This window comes from Miniopterus schreibersii (genome assembly GCF_964146895.1).
Source record: "Miniopterus schreibersii genome assembly, chromosome: 4".
NCBI lineage: Eukaryota > Metazoa > Chordata > Mammalia > Chiroptera > Miniopteridae > Miniopterus > Miniopterus schreibersii.
The window spans coordinates 80,276,098-80,295,951 of record NC_138105.1 but is presented as its reverse complement, the minus strand read 5'-3'; the positions used below and the strand labels follow the sequence as shown (position 1 = coordinate 80,295,951).

Below are 19,854 nucleotides of genomic sequence, written 5' to 3'. Positions count from 1 at the left end.
CCTTGTGCCCATCTGAGGTGACCAAAACCTTGAGAGAGTTGGGATGTAGGCAGAGAAATGAGAAGTACTAGCAACTTCCACATCTTGGTGCCCGAATGCTGGCATCCTCCTCCTCCTCTGTCTCTCGAGATGTCCCCCATTCATCCATCCAGGCCACAGGCTCCCAGGACCCAGTGCATGGCCATTAACTTCTGAAATCTGCCCCCAGGGCTCCCCTGCCCGGTGCAGCCCCTCCAAGCCCTTCTCTCTGCCCTTCCCCTCAGGGAGCCTCCTCAGAACCCCATAGCCAAGAGGTGGTCCCAGCCCTGCCGGGCGTGGCTTAGCGGTTGAGCATCGACCTAGGATCCAGGCGATAGGGGTTCGATTCCCAGTCAGGGCACATGCCCAGGTTGTGGGCTCGGTCAATGAATCTCTCATCATTGATGTTTCTATCTCTCTCTCTCTCTCCCTCTCCTTTCCTCTCTCTGAAATCAATAAAGATATATTTTAAAATTTTTAAAAATTTAAAAAAAAAAAAAAGAGTTGGTCCCAGACAGCTTCTGCTCTGGACCCTGCAGCACAGACCCCTATGGGACTAGGGAACGTAAGTAGCCGTCTGCCTTCTTGAAATGGGCAACAGGACGACAAGGCAAGAACGAAACACAAATCAATATTTCAATAAATTATCCTGCTACAGCAGCCAGATGACTTTGGCTGTCAACAGGGGCTGGGAAGCCGGGCTGACCTTGGGGACCCCAGCATCTGGGAGAGAGGAGGCGTTGGCCAGTGTTAGTCCAGTGTGGAAAGCTGTAAGGAGGAGCTGTCCTCCTGAGGACCTTTATTTCAGGGCTCTCAACCTGGTGGCCTGGGAGATGGGTTTTGTTTTGTACACATAACTTATTTTGATTTGAGCCAACATTTACTATGAGTAGGCTTCTTGGTAAAATTCAGATTTAAAGGTTGGCCTCAGCAGTCCCGTCTAGCAACTCTAGCCTCTGTTCTCACATGCCAGCCATCGGTGGCTCTGTCACTGCCCCTTCCGCTGTGCATGGGCTCCTTGATTTGCTCCAGTCTCCGCTCCTCCCTACCGCCCCCACTTTCTTAATCATAATAGGAAAATATTGCTCAGTATCTTCACCCCTTTTAAACTGGCAAAAGGAAAAAAAGAGAGACTTATTTTTCTTACAACCCCCCTGCCTCACTGACTCACATCACCCACCTTGACCCTATAGGCATTTGGGTTTGCAACACCTTCCCAGCACTTTGCACAAACCCACCCACGGAACACCTCTCTGTGTGTCCCCAGCCTGCTCCTTCTCCGTGTTTCAGCCTGGCTCCCACTTGCGGCTCTGTCCCTCACCCATGGCCCTGACACGGGTGTGTCTTTCGGGCTGGACACTTGACTCCTCCTCAAAGATATGGCCGGAGCTCTTCTCCCACTGGTGTGGGATGTAGCTGGAACCTGGACCAGCCACCACTTTTGTCTGCCAGCCAATGCCCTTGACCGAGGTTTCCATGGTCCCCACAGAGGAGGAAGTGCAGGAAGGTCAGGACTCTCAGCTGCAAGTGACAATAATACAGCTCAAGTCAACTTTCACAAGGAGGAATTTCCTGACACACATAAATAAGATGCATAACTGCGGCGACCCCGCCTCCTGGTATTCAAGTTGCTCCCTTCAAGTGTGGGCAGGACCCAGATTCAGTTGTAAACAGACTGTGGCTTCTGTCTTGGATGTGTGCTCTGTTCTGTCTCTCTGATCACTCGTACTGAGGGAAGTGAGCTGCTGTGTGTGGAGAGGCCCATATGGTGTGGCGCGGACTCCTCAGTCCAGCAGCTCTTGAGGAACTGAGTCTCGCCAGCAGTCATGTGAGTGCACATGGGCACTGGTCCTCCCCCAAGAGAGCCTGCAGATGAAGCCACAGTCTCTGTCCTCAGCTGGCCTGCCATCTCATGACACAGGTGCCTATCTCAGTTGTTTTCAGATTCCTGACTCATAGAAACCATAGATAATAAGTGCTTGGGGGTTTTGTAGCCTGTGAATTTTGATATAACTTGTTCTATAGTGATGGATAGCAAACAAACCTGTTGGTAGGTTGGTCTCAGGCCTGGGTGAACCAGGTATTCATGTGAGGACAACAGTCAACCTCTCTCCAGCCAGGGGCCCTGCTCTGTTCTGCGTGGGCTTCTTCCTCAGGTGAGGTCTCCTCCCATGGTGAGAGAGGGGCCAGCCACTCCAGGCTCACAGTCTCACACCTTTCCAGCTCCTTAGCCCACTCTGGTTGGTGTCACCTGAACCTTCATGGTGCCTGGAAGATGCAGAGCCAGGAGTGGCCAGGCCTGAGCCCTCCCCCCTGAGCCTGTGGTTGGACCCAGATTAACAGAGCGGACTGGGCTGCTGCTGTCAGAAGAGCAAAGGCAGAGGTCACTGCAGCCCTCCAGGGCATTGGCAGGGACCAGACGAGAATAGTCTCAACGTGTGAAACTTAGAACCCAGAGGGCAGGCGAGGACATCAGGGAGAATAATCTGACATTTGGGCTGGAACACATGGCCCTGGAGGAGGCAAGGCACCTTTCTCTGGAAGGGACCTAGAAAGGCTGCTGAGCTACATCACAGGCCTTGTGAAGCAGGAGTAGCAATCCAGGGGGCTGTGCAGCCAGCCTAGATGAAGTGGTCATCATTGGCCTTCGTGATTGTTACCGAACTCAAGGGGTTCGCCGCTTGGGGTGCTCTGTTCAAGACCAAGACATGGTTGTCTCAAGGTCATTTTATTTTCTTGCAGCAACTAAAGGAGACCAGCTTCACTTCCAAAACTCTGTCTCCCCCAAGGGAGGCTTAGCCAGTGCCTATATATACTGTTTGGTCATTTACACATTGATTTCTTTTTTGTAGTTATCTACATTTATCTGGTTGAGTGTTTGTCAAGCTCATCGTGTTTACAGCTGCATCTGCAAAATACAGTACTACATTTTAACATTTAACAAGAGTAACACTTAGAAATAACATTTAGAACTGCCCAGACCTTGAGGCCTTGTCGTATCTAACATGACAATCCTCTGATTGGGGCTTGGGGCTGGCAATCTTAAATTCTAGTAGGGTACAACCATAACACCCCAAACTCTAGCAACAAATTCAATCCACCCACAAGGGTCCTTCTCATTCCTCCTAAAGCTCATTCCCTAGAAAGGAACTCCTTTCACTTGGTTCCTCCTTCAGAGTTCTGACCTCGAGGTTTTCTGGAGGCAGCTACCATCTGGCAGGGCCTCTGGCTGACCTATGAGGGTCTGGCTGGAATGGGGTACAGATTCTGTTCTATTCCTCAGGCTCTCCTGTATCAGCCAAGGTGGGTGAGGTTGTGCTGCAGAAATAATCTCCATGTTCCAGCAGTTTACAACAAAGATTTATTTCCTGCTCACGCTATATGTTTACTGTGAGTTGACAGAGAACTCTGGTCCCGTTGTCACTCAGGGCCTGGGTGACAGAGCAGCTACCATCTCAGTATTGCTGGTTCACCTGCCAGAGAGGAGAAACTTCTGGAAGGTCTCATGGGACTAAGTAAATGGAGACACACTTCACCTTTGTTCACAGCGTACTGGTCAGAGCCAGTCACATGCTCCCTTCTATCAGGAGGGTGCCGGGAAATGCACCTCCCTTCCCTTTCTCCAGCTTCCTTGGGGCTGTCCACCTCTTTGCCACTGTCCAGCAGGTCCTAGTCACCACACCTCTCACTCCTGTCTGTGACTTACTTCATTAAGACCCATTATAGCTGTTTATAACAATCTCATCTCCCAGGCACAGCTGGCTCTGTGCATGGCACCTGGGAACTGATCTGCCATCTTCTAAGTCACTGACTTGGATAAGTCACAAGACTCCTGGTAATGACCAGTGCCTCCCTGGCCTGGAATCATTCTTCCTTCTGTGAAACGTCCTGGCTTCTCAACAATACCCTAGACGTCATCCGCACAAGGAGAGATGTGTGGCTATGCTTGATGGATATATTTATGGGAGAAAAGAAACAGAATGCCTGCACATGTCCACCGAAGAATGCGTATCTCTCTTCTTTACAGACAGATATATCTTTAAAGGGGAAAAAAGCAGCCCTAGCCAAGTAGCTCAGTTGGTTAGAGTATTGTCCCAATACGCCAAGGGTATATCTGGCCAGGGTATATACAAGAAGCAACCGATAAATGCATAAAGTGGAAAAACAAATCTCTCTCAAATCAATCAATCAATTTAAAAAAGGGAAAAAAGCATGCCTAGGACTCTTAGCTTGGGGGAGCACTGTGGTGATGAAGAGTGTGTGGTGAAAGCAAAAATGGAAACGCGTAAGGAGGACTGAAAGAGAAAGGGAAGCAGCTACCTGTAGTAGCCTCCGGTCTGAGAGGCTATGCTGCATGTTTTCTTGGGGAAGCAGTTTAGGCCAGGGGATTGAATACAGACTTTGGTTTTAGGCTTCCTGGGTTCAGATTTCAACTCTGCTTTCTAGCTGTGTAACCTGGGGAAGTACTTGACTTCTCCCAGCCTCAGTTTTCCTCTTCTCAGGATGATTGTGAAGCCTAAATGGCAATGCCACGGTGCAAGCGTGGCCAGCTATGGCTATCAGGTATGTGTCACCACATAAACGTCACTTGACTGCTCTTCTCGGTGGCTCCTGAAGGAATCAGCTCTGTGCCCCTGTTGTTATTGGGGCTCCTTTGCTGTATCTGCTGTAGCTTTTCCCCTCTATGGTGTCGTTTTTCTGTAAATGTCTTTAAACAGGGTGAAAACATAGGGTTTTCTCCCCTTCTCTGGGCTGGCACTCCACATTGGAAGTTCTTTCCCCCCACCCTGGACATTGCCCAAATTGTGAGCTCTTCAGGGTGCTGTCCGCATGGCATTTGCCTCCTGTTCAGCACCTGCTCACCAGAGGTACCTGATAGAATGCAGGAGCCCTGTAAATGGAGTAGGCTGAATGGACTCTTTGAGGCCTTTAGATGACCTCAGAGCTTTGCTTCCACATCTCACCTGAAAACTGCACAATGACTTTGCGTGGAAACTCATCGGGGATCCAAGAATGGAGCCAAGTGGAAAGCAGATCCTGAGAGGACTGGGCAGGGGCCATTGTGCCACCTAGACCAGGCTCCCAGTGGATGGGGTCTGTCAACACTGCGGCCTGCTCAGCCCCCCAGCTAGTCCACAAGACACTAACCCCTCTTCCGTCTCTCCTTCCCTGCAGTCCATGAGCCTTATCGAGATTGGGAACCCCTCTCAGAGCCTGGAGAATGTCTGCCGTTGGGCCTACCTCCAGCAGAAGCCGGACACAGGCCACGATGAATACCACGATCATGCCATCTTCCTCACACGGCAGGACTTCGGGCCCTCAGGGATGCAAGGTGAGCTTGCTCCTGCAAGTGTTCAGAAAGGAGAGTGGCTGGCCATCGGCCCCTGGCCCTGTAAGGGTCTTGGAAGCCTGGGCCCAGGCCAGGGAAGGGGGGCAGGGCAGGGGGGCTATGGCCGCCTGAGCCCAGGAAGAGCATGGGCCAGTGCTAGTGACCCCTGGCTCTCAAAAACCACCAGGGCCTCTACCAGTTCCCCCAGGAAACCACATCCCCCAGGGGGAACGGTGAAGACCAGAGGTGGTAAAGTAGGTGGAGTCGGGCTGGCCACCCAGGCACCAGATGGAACCTGAGGCGGAGTTTCCGAGTTGTTTGTTGCCCCCAGTTTTTAAAAAACAAATCTGAATAAGATTTCATCCATTAAAACTTTAGAGATTTTACTTAAAATATCGGAACTATGTAAAACTGACAAATCTAAAAGAAGAAATTCCCAAGTCTACAATCATAGTTGAAGATCTTAATGTATTTTTCTTAGTAATGAAAAGAACAATAGATAAGAAGCCTACTAAGGATACAAAAGATCTGAATTAAACAAGTGGACCTAATTGATATATGTAAAATACTACACCAAACAAATTGAGATACCCCATCTTTATGAGCACCCATGAAAACAGACCCAAACAGAATATGCTGGGCCATAGGGTAGTCTCAACAAAATGCAAAAGGTCGAAATCACACAGAATATGTGCCCTGACCAGACTGGAAAAGAAAGATAACTTGAAAAAGTATGTATGTCTGGAAATTAAATAATATACTCATAAATAATTCATGATTCAAAGAAGGAATAACAGTAGAAATTAGAATATATTTTTAAACTGAATGGTAATGACAATATGACATGAAAGCTTGTGGCTGTAAATAACACAATGATTAGATTGATGTTTGCAGTCTTAGGGCATTTATTCGAAAAAAGGGGCTGAAAAATTAATCATAGAAACACCTGTCTCAAGAAATGTGAAAAAAAAATCAAACTAAACTCAACAAAAATGGAAGGAAATTATAAAGGTAAGAGTTAAAATTAAAAACAATAGTGCAGTAGAGAAAATAAATAAAACTAAAATTTGCTTCTTTGAAAAACATGGGTTAAAACAGAAAAGCCCCTAGCAATACTAATTTTTAAAAAGAAAAACTTCAAATTTACTAAAATCACAAATGTAAAAGGACATCATTACAAATTTTACTTTAAAAAGATAAGATAATGAGAAGGCATTTTGAACAGCTTTGCATCAATAAATTTAGATGAAAGGTATAAAGTCCTTGACAAAACATACAATTTGAGAAAAAATAGAAAATCTGAATACTCATGTCAATTAAAGATGTTGAATTTGTAATTAAAAGCCTTCTTTCAAAGTTACTCCTGGACTTGATAGCTTTACCTAAGAATTCTTCCTAAATTCTAACGAAGAGTCATAACCAATCATATACAGACTCCCTCACAATGAAAAAAGGACCATTTTTCCATCCAATTCTATGAGGCCTGCTAGCATTGAAACCAAAATCTAAGGACATTATAAAAGCAAAAGTACAGGCCACCCTCTCTGCTGACCACTTGCCCATATTTGCATTATTAGGGAGACTCTCCAGTGAGGCTGGTTAGGCCAAGAAGATTCGTTTCTGTTAATAAACCATCTCTGGCTCTGGAGTGGCTCCCTTTCAGCACCACACAGGGACACAGGTGGGAACAGGAAATGTGACTCCAGTCCCACTGAGCACAGAGCAAGGCTCCTAGTGGGTGTTGGTGTCTCTTCATTTTGAGGGGCTGCTCGCGCCCCTTCAAGAGCTGCAGCAGGGTGGCCAGCCGACTAACAGAGCACTCTGTCAGCCTCGTTGTCCCGGCGAGAGCTCTAATGGGGAGGAGAGCTGTTCAGTAGGAGAGGAGACTGTCCCATAGAATCGGAAACTTTTATATTAAGTGACCTCATCTTTCATTTAAAAATGTGAAAGGGTGAACAGGTTGGAGTGACTAACGGAGATGTAGGGTCAGTTCATCTGGATGTCAGCTGAGAAGCACAGCAAGGACTTACAGGCAGATGATCTTTACACCCTGCACCCTCCACAGGAAGCCATGAAGATCTGGGGCCAGCACCCCACCCACCCTACCCTAGAAGAAAGTCTATATGTATGTTTTGGGGGGGGTTTTGTTTTAAAAATTATCATATAATAAAATTAGTTTCCCCCCCCTCAAAAGTATAAATAAATAAATAAAAATGTGAAAGGACAGCTAAGGGCACATTTCTATGCAAGGTTTACATACCAGATATTTTAAAAAAATATATTGGACCACACTGAAAAACAAAATCAAAAAACTGACTCCAGAGGAAACATAATTTAGAAAGTGAAAAAGAACTTTTTAAAAAGTAATATTCCCAGAATGTTTGAGAAAATACCCCCATAAGCCCAGAACAGGTTGCTAAGAAGAATTAGAGTACAAAAAAGAGTTTTTATGAAATTAAAGATGTTATGGGTAAAATAAAAATAGAAAATTCAAAAGCTGCAGTAAAAAGTCAAGAGCATCCAAAAAAGATTAAAAGATGAGAGAAAAGTTAAGAGATGTAGACAATTCAGGAGGCACAATATATATCTAAGATTTCCAGAAACAGAGAACAACAACTAAATAAAATAAGAGGGAAGACTGTAAAGAAAAAGATAAAGATATGTTTTCAAACCTTCAGATCATAAAGGCCCACATAATGCTAAGTAGGGTGAATACTTGCAGGAGGCACATTTCTATGCAAGGTTTACATTCACAGGACAGAGCGAAGATCTCTCAAGTTTTGCTCTGGGCAAAATATACTTGAAGATACAGATTTTCTGGTTTATTCCAAGGGAGAAAGACCATGGTTAGATTCCTGTGCTTGTACAGACAAATCTAAAACCACACTTTCTTCCCATCTTCTCAACTCTTTTCTTTAGACAAATTGCCTTGGGATCTCCTGTGGGGCCTGAGGGAAGAGAGGCTCGATCAGGGTTCCCAGAGCTGGGGCCCCGGGCTTTGTGTGCCTCTCAAACCCCCAGATGTCCTAGCAGAGGCCTCACTTTGCACAGGCAGCTTTGTTTGCAGTTCTTTATCTTGCCCAGGGCCAAATGGCAGGCCCCATTTTCTGGTTTTGCTGTTTTAGGCGTCAGTAGATATGCAGCTGGTTCTATAGGCTCCCCTGGGACTTCTGAAGAAACCCAGAGACAGGCTCAAGCCTGCAGGGCTCAGTGCTCCACCACAGGGCCCCCGCAGGCCTCCCACCCTCCTGGTTCCTCAGCCCTGCCCTTGCTTCCTGTTGGTCTCCACAGGGCCACACAGTGTCACTGGATTGGCAAAATGCACTGCATCTCCTCACTGTTGCCCGTGAATTCAGTGGGTCCTTCAAAGCCGCTTGACTGGATGGGGTAGCTGGAGGGTCACTGTGCATCTGTGCCAGGGGGGATGCGCCCTGCTACCACCACCTCTTCCCACTCCCTGCCCTCCATGTCTGGTAGCACCTCCCCTCAGACCCCTGGAGGAGGGGACCCCTTTGGTAGGAATGTGCCTCAAAATCTTCTCAGCCAGAGCACAGATTAGCTGGCAGAGGGCTCTATGGGCCTTGTCATCTACGGCTGCATGCCCTCAGTCTACCTGGCACATCCTGTCTGCATGGCCAGCAGGGCAGTGTGGCACCTTGGTGATCATTGCCTGGCTCTGTCCTTGAACAGCTTTGAGGCCCACCCTCGCTGCTGCCCTCTGTGCCCTGTGGAAGTGGGTCTAGCTGGGGTCTTACAGGTCACCCAGCAAACTGGGAAGGTGGGAGGTGGTATGAAAGAGAATGGCAGGTGAGAGGGTGCCGAGGTGGCAGACAGTTCTCCCAGGTGAGACCTGGGCTTGGGAAATTGATGGGCAGAACTGAGGCCTGCTGCCCGGGGTGGGAGTCTCAGCTATGCCAGCCTGAAGCAGTTGACTCTGCTCACTTGGGGATGGTGGGGTCACTGGGAGCTGGAGCCACCCTTTGTCTCCTCCCAGGCTATGCTCCTGTCACCGGGATGTGCCACCCCGTCCGCAGTTGCACCCTGAACCACGAGGATGGCTTCTCCTCAGCGTTTGTGGTGGCCCACGAGACGGGCCATGTGTAAGTGGCCTCATAGTCCTGGTTGTCTAGGGAAGGTTGGGGCTCAAGGGGCCCCACTTCTCTGAGCCCTGAGAGGGACAAACCCATATGAGAAGCGCTAGAAAGTGATGGCTTGTCTTCCTGGCGCCCCACAGGGCAGGCCCAACATCCACTTTCTGTTGAGAAAACATAGCAAAGAAAGGGCCAAGTGGGTGCTGGGGGCCTTCCCTGGATTACCCCATTTTACAGATGAATAACTGAGGCTTTGAGGGAGGCTTGCCCAGAGCAGAGAGCAAGAGGTGGGGCGTGGGTGCCCTAAGCACCACCTGAATCTTGGGGCTGGACAGACGCTGATGGGAAGCCTCACAGGGCCACTGGGCCTGTGCGGGGAATGGGCAAGGAAGGCACCCGGAGAGCTGGGCTGCACTGCCCCTGCCTCCACTGCATTCTCACGTCACAGCCTCGTGCCTTGGCGACAGGACACTGAGGGGCATGCTGCTGGATGCTGTCTCCCCAGCGTGCCCCTGGCTTTAAGACTCTACCTGTGGAAATTCAGTATCACTTGGCTTAAGGCAGACCAGAACAGCAAAGGTCCAGAAGGGCCCAGTGGAGGGAGATTGGGGGCCCTCCCAGCATTTGGGTGGGGTAGAGCTGACAGGTCAGTGCAGCCAGAGGGTCCAGTGAGGCTGCCTTGGCTCCCTGAACAGGCTGGGCATGGAACATGACGGGCAGGGCAACCGCTGCGGCGACGAGGTACGGCTGGGCAGCATCATGGCACCCCTGGTGCAGGCAGCCTTCCACCGCTTCCACTGGTCCCGCTGCAGCCAGCAAGAGCTGAGCCGCTACCTGCAGTGAGTACCACCCCGTGCCCTCCAAGGACAACCTGAAGCCCTGAGTTCAGCTGTAGGAGGGGGCATGTCCCAGTGCGCCCGGGCCCAGCTTGAGCTCCCAGACCTTGGGCCCTCCAATTTGAGGCACAGGGGAGGGGAGAGGGAAAGAGCAGTGCAGCTTAGTGTGGGGAGATCCCACTGTTGGGGAGCAATGGGCACTTGGGATCTGAGCAAACCAGGTCCTGAGTAGTTTACACCAAGGAACAGAGATGCAGCAGGGAAACTGAGGCAGCACAGCAGAGAGCTAGGGTGTGCAGAGAGGCCACCATCACAGCTCCAGAAGGGGCCTCAGCTGCCCCACAGGCTGGATGGCCAGTCTGGCTGCAGGCAGCTTGCAGTGCCCACATGTCCTCTCACAGCTCCTATGACTGCCTGCGGGATGACCCCTTCGCCCACGACTGGCCGGCACTGCCCCAGCTTCCCGGGCTGCACTACTCCATGAACGAGCAGTGCCGCTTCGACTTCGGCCTGGGCTACATGATGTGCACTGCGGTGAGTGTCGGAGCCGCACCCTGGGAGCAACATCTCCCTCTGCACCCACTCACACTCGGTGCCCACCCTCCCCATCTAGACTTGGTCCTGGGCAGGGAGCACACAGCTGGCAAGGGCTATGACCTTGGGATCAGCAAGGCATGGTGGGGGGCCTGGCGAGGCCCCTGTGTGGTCTGCAGAATTCAGGAGGGCTTCCCTGGGAAGAAGTGAGGTATAAAGGCCAGTGGGAGGACAGAGCATTCCAGAAGGCAGGAATCACATGCACAAAGGCCTAGAGGTGCAGGAACACAGCATGCAGAGGAGCAACCAATTGTTCCCCGGGGTTGAGTGCCAGGACAGCCATCAGCATCAACACTGGTCATCAAAATTGAGTGTCTGACTCAGTGCTCATCTCACCTCCATGTAGGAAGTAAGCAAAGTATTCCCACTTTACAGATGAGGAAATTTAAGCCCAGAGAGGTTAGGTAAACTGCCTAAGGCCACACAGTGAGCAGGTGGTGGGTCTGGGTACTGATGAGGCTTTGTAACCTCTTGCATGACGGCCTTCGAATGTTGTGGGCAATGGAGAGCTCTGGAAAAATTTGAAGGGGGGAGTGGCACGGCGAGGTCTGAGTTTCAGCTGTATCCCTCAGGGATGTCCTAGAGTAAAGGCTATCAGGATAGGGAGCAGAAAGGTCAGGAAAGTGGTAACTGTGAGGTTCAGAGAGCAGAAGACCAGGCTAGAGCAAGGGCAGGGCCTGTTGGAGTAGAGGAAAGGGCTTTAGGAGAAATTCAAGAGGTGGAGTGTCCATAGTAGGGGGACAGGGTGTGCCCTTAGGGCCCTGTAGTGACAGCCCCTGGGCCAGAGAGATGCCCACCCAGCCCTCACGCCAGGCTCACTGGCTCCCAGCTGTCTGTCCAGGCTCCATGGGAAGTGCAGCTGTCAAGGTGGGAGGCCAGGGAGGCCCAGTGTCCCATGGGAACTTGAATTAGCGGCTATACACTTGAAATTCTAATGGCCTCAGAATCATATGGAGTTCAGGGCACCCACTGGCCACACAGGCCTGTCATGGGCAGTCAAGCTGTGCCTGGCTGCACAGCTGTCCAAGAAGCCTCTGGGGAACAGGGTCCCCACAGTGGGAAGCTCCCTGACCAGTGGCCGGTGTTCTCTTCCAGTTCCGGACCTTTGACCCCTGCAAGCAGCTGTGGTGCAGCCACCCGGACAATCCCTACTTTTGCAAGACCAAGAAGGGCCCCCCCCTGGATGGGACCATGTGTGCACCTGGCAAGGTGAGTCAGGGCAGAGGGCAGGCCCCAGGACACGCTCAGATCTCCAGGGACAGGCCCTTCGGGACCCGTGGGGTGGGGCTGAGGGCCTTTGCTGCCTTCCTTCTAATAACCTCACATGTGACTCATTCCCCAGCTTCTGCCCTTGTGCTTCCCACGCACTATTTGTTTTTTCGGATCAAACCTGGTGTCTCAGAGCACCCCACTGTGCTTCAATCCCCCTACTAAAGAACTCGCTCCTCTGAGGAGCAGTTTTGGGGTTCTGGCCGCCTTCAGTACCCTCAGCACACTGTGGGTGACTGGGTCACCTCACTTTGAGGCCAGCACTGGAGTCTGGGGCCTGGTCCCCAGGCCCAGCACCAGGCTTAGCCTCTGGGACCTCTGTATCTGCCCCTTAGTGGGCAGACTTGTCCCTCAAGGTCACTCTAGTCGCTTACCATCAGCTGCCATCCCACAGGCCAACTTCCCACCTCCAGCAAATTGGCAGAAAGACAGGCCTCTCTCTTCCAGTACTTTCTCTTCTGACTCCCTGCCTCATTCTCATTGGCTCCAATGAGGCCTCTCACCTATTCTTCAGCCAGTCACTTGCTAGGGGGCTGGCCTGTGCAGATAAGCCTAAGCCTGGGTCCCAGCCCCCCAGGGCTCAACCCACAGAAGCTGTGCATACCTGCATCTGCCCTCTGGGGAGGGGCGTGGACTCCAGGGCAGGTCCTCCAGCCCAGGCCTGAAAAGTCCCCAAATAGGCTAGGCCTGAGGCTCCTCCAAGTAGGTCTTAAATTCTGCTTACTTTTATTTTGTCCATGGTGGAGTTTTTCAAAGCTACAGATTCCCAGGCCCACCCCTGCAGATTTTGGTTTGCAGTGAGGATCAGGAATTGTTTTTGTTATTTTTTAAATTACGGTGCTAAATAACAAAGTGTGCTATTTTAGGCACTTTAACGTGTGCAATTTAGTAGTGTTTAGTTATATCACCACTGTATAGTTCCAGAACTTTTTCATTACCCCAAAAGAAGACCCCATTAAGCAGTGACCATCCATTTCCTTCTTCTCTCCAGCCCCTGGCAACTACTAATACACACTCAGTCTGCATGGATTTTCCTATTCTGGAATTTCATGTAACTGGAATCATATACTAAGTGGCCTTTTGTGTCTGCTTTCACTCAGCATAGTGGCCTGTGTCAGTGCTTCGTCCCTTTTTGTGGCTGAGTAATGTCCCATTGTCTGGATGGACCACACTGTGTTGAACTGTTTGTCCCTCAGTGGGCATTTGAGATGTCTCCACATTTTGGCATTTGTCAGTGTGCCGCTGTGAACATTCACGAGCATGCTTTGTTTGAAGACCTAAGAATTGGTATTTTTAAGAGGTGCCCAGGTGATGTAACTATGCCCCCAGACTCAATGAGCTGTTGGAAGTTGGAGGTGGGACATTGGTAATAAACATCAGAAACCTAGTAATACCAGTACTAACCATGTAGCCCTCTAACCCCACAGGAGTGTGAGCAGCCATAACCCCAGTGGGGACCTCAGTACACTCTGAGCTGGAGGATGCGAATAGCTCAGCATGGCTTCCTACCCCAGGCCACCCTTCCCAATGCACACTGGGCAGAGAGAAGGTGGACAGAGCAGGAGGCAGGCCCTGCACCCACAGGCACAGGCCGCTGGGAGAATGTGGGTCAAAGGATGCCTACACCCTCTTCTGATTGGCTCCCTCCTCCTGTGGGGTGGTGGGTTCTGGTGAGCAAGATGGGCAGATGTGGCCAAAAAACCCCACTTCACAGAAACCACTGACCCAGCCATGGCCCTTCATTCTTTTTAACTATAGGACGCTTTGTTAATTTAGCCCAGTAAATAAAGTTGCTATTTTTGTATTAAAAACACAAAGCTGTGCTGATTGAGGAGGCAGAGCTGGGGTTCAGCTCAACCTACCATAGTTCACAAGAGCACAGGTTGAAAAGGACCTAAACCAGGGATTCTTGGTGTGTGGAGTGGGGCTGGAGGGCCAAAGGGAGAGAGGAGGAGGGAGGGCACTCCTGGGGGCCTGTCAGAATCCTCCACTGTGTGTGTTTGCAGTTTCAATACCTTACTTATTACTGCAGTGTAATTTTACATTTGGAAGTTAGTCACCTCCCCCTTTCCTGCAAGCAAAGCCATCTGGGCAAAAAGAGAGGGGAGTGGGGAGGGAGCAGGGGGTGAAGTCTGGCCGGGTTGGAGAAACAGCAGATCATCTTAGGCAGTGCTGAGCTCAGCTCTCCCTCTCCATCCCTCTTTGTTCCACCCATCCCTCGGGCTCCTCAGCAAGGTCACCCAGCGCTCAGGCTCTGGTCACAGCCTGGGATCTTCATTGTGCACACTCCCCAGTGGGCCATCCCAAGCACATTCTCCCCTCTCGGCCTGTCACATTATACCCCACTCACACACACTTCTGGCTGTGTGAGTGGCTATAGGTGCCTTGTGGCTTTGGCCAAGGAGAAATTGGATTTGGGATGTACTTATTGTCTTATTTACGTGATTCTAGGTATCTCTCATGCATCTTTAAATCACTGCATCTGTTCAGGTGTAAGAATAACTTCCAGAAAAACTCCTATGGCCACTGTGCCAACTCACCCACGGCCATTGCAGAATATGTGCTCTGTGCAGCCCATTCTCCTGAAATCAATGGAGAAAAGCTGCTGCAACTGTAACTGAGATCATGACTGCTTTTATACTTGCAATAGTCTGGGTTTTCTTTGGGGGTTTGTCTTGTCGATGGGACACTTTAAACACAGACCCAACTTGGATATTCCTTTAGAAAGGCTCAGTGTGATAGCAACGGCGGGTAAGCTACAACACACAGACCAATCCCACCCACCTCCTGGGGTTTTTTCCCTAACAGCTTATTAAGAGGGGATTCACTTTTAAATTCACCCATTTAAAGTGTACAATTCAGTGATTTTCAGAATATTCACAGAATTGTACGACCATCACAATAAACTTTTAGAACATTTTTGTCACTCCAAAAAGAAGCCCTATACCCATTAGTAGTCACTCCTGTTCATCCACCCTCACCCCAGTACTCGGCAATCACAAACCTACTTTCAATCTCCACAGATTCCCCTCTTCTGGGCATTTTGTGTAAATGGGATCATACAATGTGTGTCCTTTTGTGCTGGCTTAATTCAATTAGCATAATGTTTTCAAGATTCATCCATGTTGTAACATGTATCAGTACTTCATTCCTTTTTTATTGTTGAATAATAATCCATTGTATAGATATACTGTGTTTTATTTATCCATTTATTGGCTGATGGGCATTTGAGTTGTTTCTGCTTTTCAGATATTATGAGAAATGCTTCTATGAACAATGTGTACAAGCTATTGAACGGATGGGTCTTTTTTCTTGGACATGCACCTAGGAGTGGAATTGTTAGCTCTTATGGGAACTATGTTTAACATTGAGAAATTGCCAGGCTTTTTTCCAAAGCAGCTGAACTGTTTTACATTGCAACTAGCGATATATAAGGATTCCAACTTCTCCACATCCTCCCCAAAACTTGATATTCTCTGTGTTTGTATTATAACCATCCCAAAATGCAAAGTGTTATCTCATTGTGGTTTTGATTTGTATTTCCATAGTGACCTGTGATGTTAAGAATCTTTTCATGTCCTTAATGGCAATTTGTATATATCTTTTTTTGGTAAATGTCTATTCATATTCCTTCCTTACTTTTTAATTGAATTTTTTTTATTATTGAGTTATAAGAGTTCTTTATATGCAAGAACAAGTATATGGGTTCCTAATCAGGTTTACCATACATATGGTATGCAAATATCTTTTCCCATTCTGTGGGTTGTCTTTTCACTTTCATGATGGTATCATTTAATGCACAAAAGTTTTCCATTTTGACAAAGTCCAATTTCAGTATTTTTCTTTTGTTGCCTGTCCTTTTGTTACTCGTGCTAAAAACCATTGCCCGAAAGTTTACTACCTATGTTTTCCTCTAGGAGTTTTATGGTTTTGAATCTTACATTTGTCTTTAATCCATTTTAGTTTATTCTTGTATATGGTGTAAGAAGGTGGTCTGGTTTCATTTTTGCCTGTACCTGTCCAATTTTCCCAACACCATTTATTGAAAAGACTGCCTTTATCCCATAGTATATTCTTGCCTCCTTTGTTATATATTAATTGACCATATAGGGGTGGGATTATTTCTGGGCTCTCTATTCTGTTCCATTGATCTATGTATCTGTTTTCATGCCAGTACCATGCTGTTTCATTTACTATGGCCTTGTAGTATAGTTTGATATCAGGTAGTGTGATACCTCCAATTTTGTTCTTCTTTCTCAAGATTGTTGTGGCTATTTGGAGTCTTTTTGTGGTTCCATATAAATTTTTGGATTATTTGTTTTAATTCTGTGAAAAATGCCGTTGGAATTTTTATAAAGATTGCATTGAATCTATAGATTGCTTTGGTTAATATGGACATTTTAATTATGTTAATTCTTCCTATATGTGAGCACAGTATGTGCTTCCATTTTTTGTATCTTCTCCGGTTTCTTTCTTCAGTGTCTTATAATTTTTCGAGTACAGGTCTTCTACTTCTTATGTTAAATTTATTCCTAGATATTTTTTATGCAGTTGTAAATGGGATTATTTTATAATTTCTCTTTCTGATATTTCATTATTGGTATATAAAAATGCAATCAATTTCTTTTTTTAAAAGAATTTTTTTTTTTTGGAGAGGAAGGGACAGGGAGAGAGAGAAACATCGATGTGAGAGCAAAACAGTGATCGGCTGCCTCCTGCATGCACCCTGACCAGGGATCGGACCTGCAACTCGAGCATAGGCCCTGACCTGGAATTGAACCAGCAACCTTTTGGTGCATGGGACAACTCTCAACCAAGTGAGCCACACTGACCAGGGCTGCAATAAATTTCTGAATATTAATTTTGTATCCTATTTTACTGAACTCATTTATCAGTTCTAGTAGTTTTTTGGTGGGCTTTTTAGGGTTCTCTCAATATAGTATTATGTCATCTGCAGATAATGACAGTTTTACTTCTTCCTTTCCAATCTGGATGATTTTAATTTCTTCTTCTTGTCTGATTGCTATAACTAGGATTTCCAGTACTATGTTGAATAAGAGTGGTAAAAGTGGACAACCTTGTCTTATTCCTGATTTTAAGATGTTTTTCACTTTTTCCCATTGACTATGATGTTAGCTATGGATTTGTCATACATGCCTTTTTATTATGTTGAGATACGTTCCCTCTGTTCTCACTTTGTTGAGAGTTTTTATCACTATGCTGGATTTTGTCACATGCTTCTTCTGTATCTATTGATATGACCACATGATTTTTATCTTTTGTTTTGTTTATGTGGTGTAACATATTAATTGATTTGCGGATATTGAACTAACATTGCATTCCAGGAATAAATCCCACTTGATCATGGTGTATGATCTTTTTAATGTATTGCTGCATTTGGTGGGTTTTTAGGTTTCCCTGTGTGGGCGTGCCAGTGGCTTCACCCTAGAGACATGGTGTGGGGCAGGCTCTGGCTGGGGAAAGAGAGTAGGCTGGACAAGGCACCGAGGATGGTGGGAGGCCAGAGCAGTGGTGGGGAAGCTAGGTGGGCTGACACCTCACTAGGCCTCCTGACCGTCTTAGAGCTTCTAGGAGTGAGTTGGCCTGCCTTTCCATGTGCCTCCAGGACTAGGCAGTCCTCACAGGCACAGCAAGTTGAAGGGAGGGCGGGGGCTATGGGTCAAGGGAATGATCTTCTGTCTTTCAGCACTGCTTTAAGGGACACTGCATCTGGCTGACACCTGACATCCTCAAACGAGATGGCAACTGGGGTGCCTGGAGTCCATTTGGCTCCTGCTCACGCACCTGTGGCACAGGTGTTAAGTTCAGGACCCGTCAGTGTGACAATCCACAGTAAGTTGGCCCTGGCGTTTCCCAGCTCTCCTGGGTCACAGCTGTGGTCCCTGAGGCCCCTTCTTATCCTGTAAGGCCCCTGTTGCTGTATGCCAGTTCAGGAAAGGGTGCAAGGCAGCCCCTTCCTCTCTTCAGCCTCCCTGGGAGGAAGCTGAGACTCAGAGAGGGAAGCCTCATGGCCCAGGTTGCACAGCCTGGGGGGGCAGAGCTGGCCCTGGAGCCCTGAAAACCTGGTCTCTTGACCTGCTGACCCAGGGCCATCCCCCTACAGATCCTGCACCCTCCTCTAGACACTGGCTTACTCTGCCTTTCTTGGTCAAGGGAATCAAGGACATAAGGTGAAACAGAGAGAAGGAATTAAGATTAAGAAGGAGGAGGGCTTTCTTGATCCACAGGATGACGGGAACCTGAGCAGGGGAGCAGCTGTTTGCAGTTAGGCAAGGGGCAGGGGCAGCAACGTGCTACCTGAACCCAGCTACCCAGGGGAGAGACAGCCTGGGGAGCAGCCCCCATGCCCGCTGGACTCCCATCACCAACCACGCTCCACCTCCTGCTTCCCAGGCATGAGGCCTGCTGTGCTGTCGTCCTCCCTAGCCCCACACTTGGGAAGAACCTGTGCAACAAGACTCCGCTATTTTGGAACTGCTCTTTGAGTTCCCACCCTGTGTCAGGCACAGGCCCAGCCCCTGATGTCGAGGAGGCACCACAGGGCCCCAGGGGAGGGTTACCAGCCCTCTACACTTGATGCCCTGGCGCCTGGGAGGCTGAGGGACTGCATTGTCTTGCAGCCAGGACAGGCAGGGCTGGGTCCATTCAGTCAGCAGAGCTGATCACACCTGAGACTCAAGGATCCCCCAAACTGCCCAAGTGGAGTGCCGAGTACTGGCGTCTTCCTGGCAGCACCAAGCGGCAAGTCCTTCGCTTTCTCTTCCAGCCCTGCCAATGGGGGCCGCACCTGTTCAGGTCTTGCCTACGATTTCCAGCTCTGCAACTCCCAGGACTGTCCTGACACCCTGGCTGACTTCCGTGAGGAACAGTGCCGACAGTGGGACCTGTACTTCGAGCACGGTGACGCCCAGCACCACTGGCTGCCTCACGAGCACCGGGATGGTGAGGCTCTGAGTGGAGGGAAGAGTGAGGCTCCAGGCAGGGTGGGTGGGCTGGGGCTCAAGCTTTCTTGTGCCACTGAGTCTGTGTGAGCAGGGCTGCCAGCAGAGCCTACCCTGGTGGCTGCTGGGGCCCACTCCAGGACTGAGGCTAGGGGCTCAAGGCAGGACTATAGTCCCAGAGGAGACCACGAGGCTCAGTGAGTGCCAGGCTCCATCCGGGGGAGGAGGCTGTGGGTGTGCTGCTAAACCCACGCAGAGATGGAGGTGGGGAGAGCTGGGTGGACCCTGCCAAGGAACCAGGCTACCCCTTGCCTTTTGGTATTTCAGTCAGGACTCAGTCCAGTGTCAGAAAACATTACTTGAACTGCTTTACATGTTAAAAGGCATTTATTGGCTCCTAGGAACTGTTTGGATTCCATTTGGGTTCCCCTCCCTCATGATGGAATTTTAGACATACAGCGTTTGTCCCTTCCAAGCACTGGGCAGGGCAGGCTGCCGCATGGCCCACTATCTCCAATCCTGTGTGTGTTATGCCAGCAGAGCGCCCTGCAGGGAAGGGGGCCAGCACAGACACAGTCCTCGCCCTGGAGGCAGGCGGCAGGCGGCAGCCTGGTGGGCAAGGTGGATAGCCATCGAATAATGACCCAGTGTTTTAGTGACTTCTGAGAGAATTACTGAGAAGGGAAGATGCCAGGGACCCAAGACTAAATCAAGGGGCATCTAGCCTTATTTGGGGTTTTAGAGAAGGTTGACTA

The 19,854-nt window shown here is 49.1% G+C and overlaps 1 protein-coding gene across 1 annotated transcript in view; it reads left to right on the top strand.

Moving 5' to 3' along the window:
- The window catches only part of ADAMTS2 (ADAM metallopeptidase with thrombospondin type 1 motif 2), a 152,558-nt gene that overhangs the window by 105,167 nt on the left and 27,537 nt on the right, over window positions 1–19,854 (top strand). The window contains exons 6-12 of the mRNA XM_081134337.1: window positions 5,194–5,350; window positions 9,342–9,447; window positions 10,134–10,277; window positions 10,676–10,808; window positions 11,964–12,077; window positions 17,845–17,990; window positions 18,925–19,100. Coding sequence (XP_080990463.1) covers window positions 5,194–5,350; window positions 9,342–9,447; window positions 10,134–10,277; window positions 10,676–10,808; window positions 11,964–12,077; window positions 17,845–17,990; window positions 18,925–19,100 — 976 coding nt within the window. The remainder of the gene's footprint in view (window positions 1–5,193; window positions 5,351–9,341; window positions 9,448–10,133; window positions 10,278–10,675; window positions 10,809–11,963; window positions 12,078–17,844; window positions 17,991–18,924; window positions 19,101–19,854) is intronic.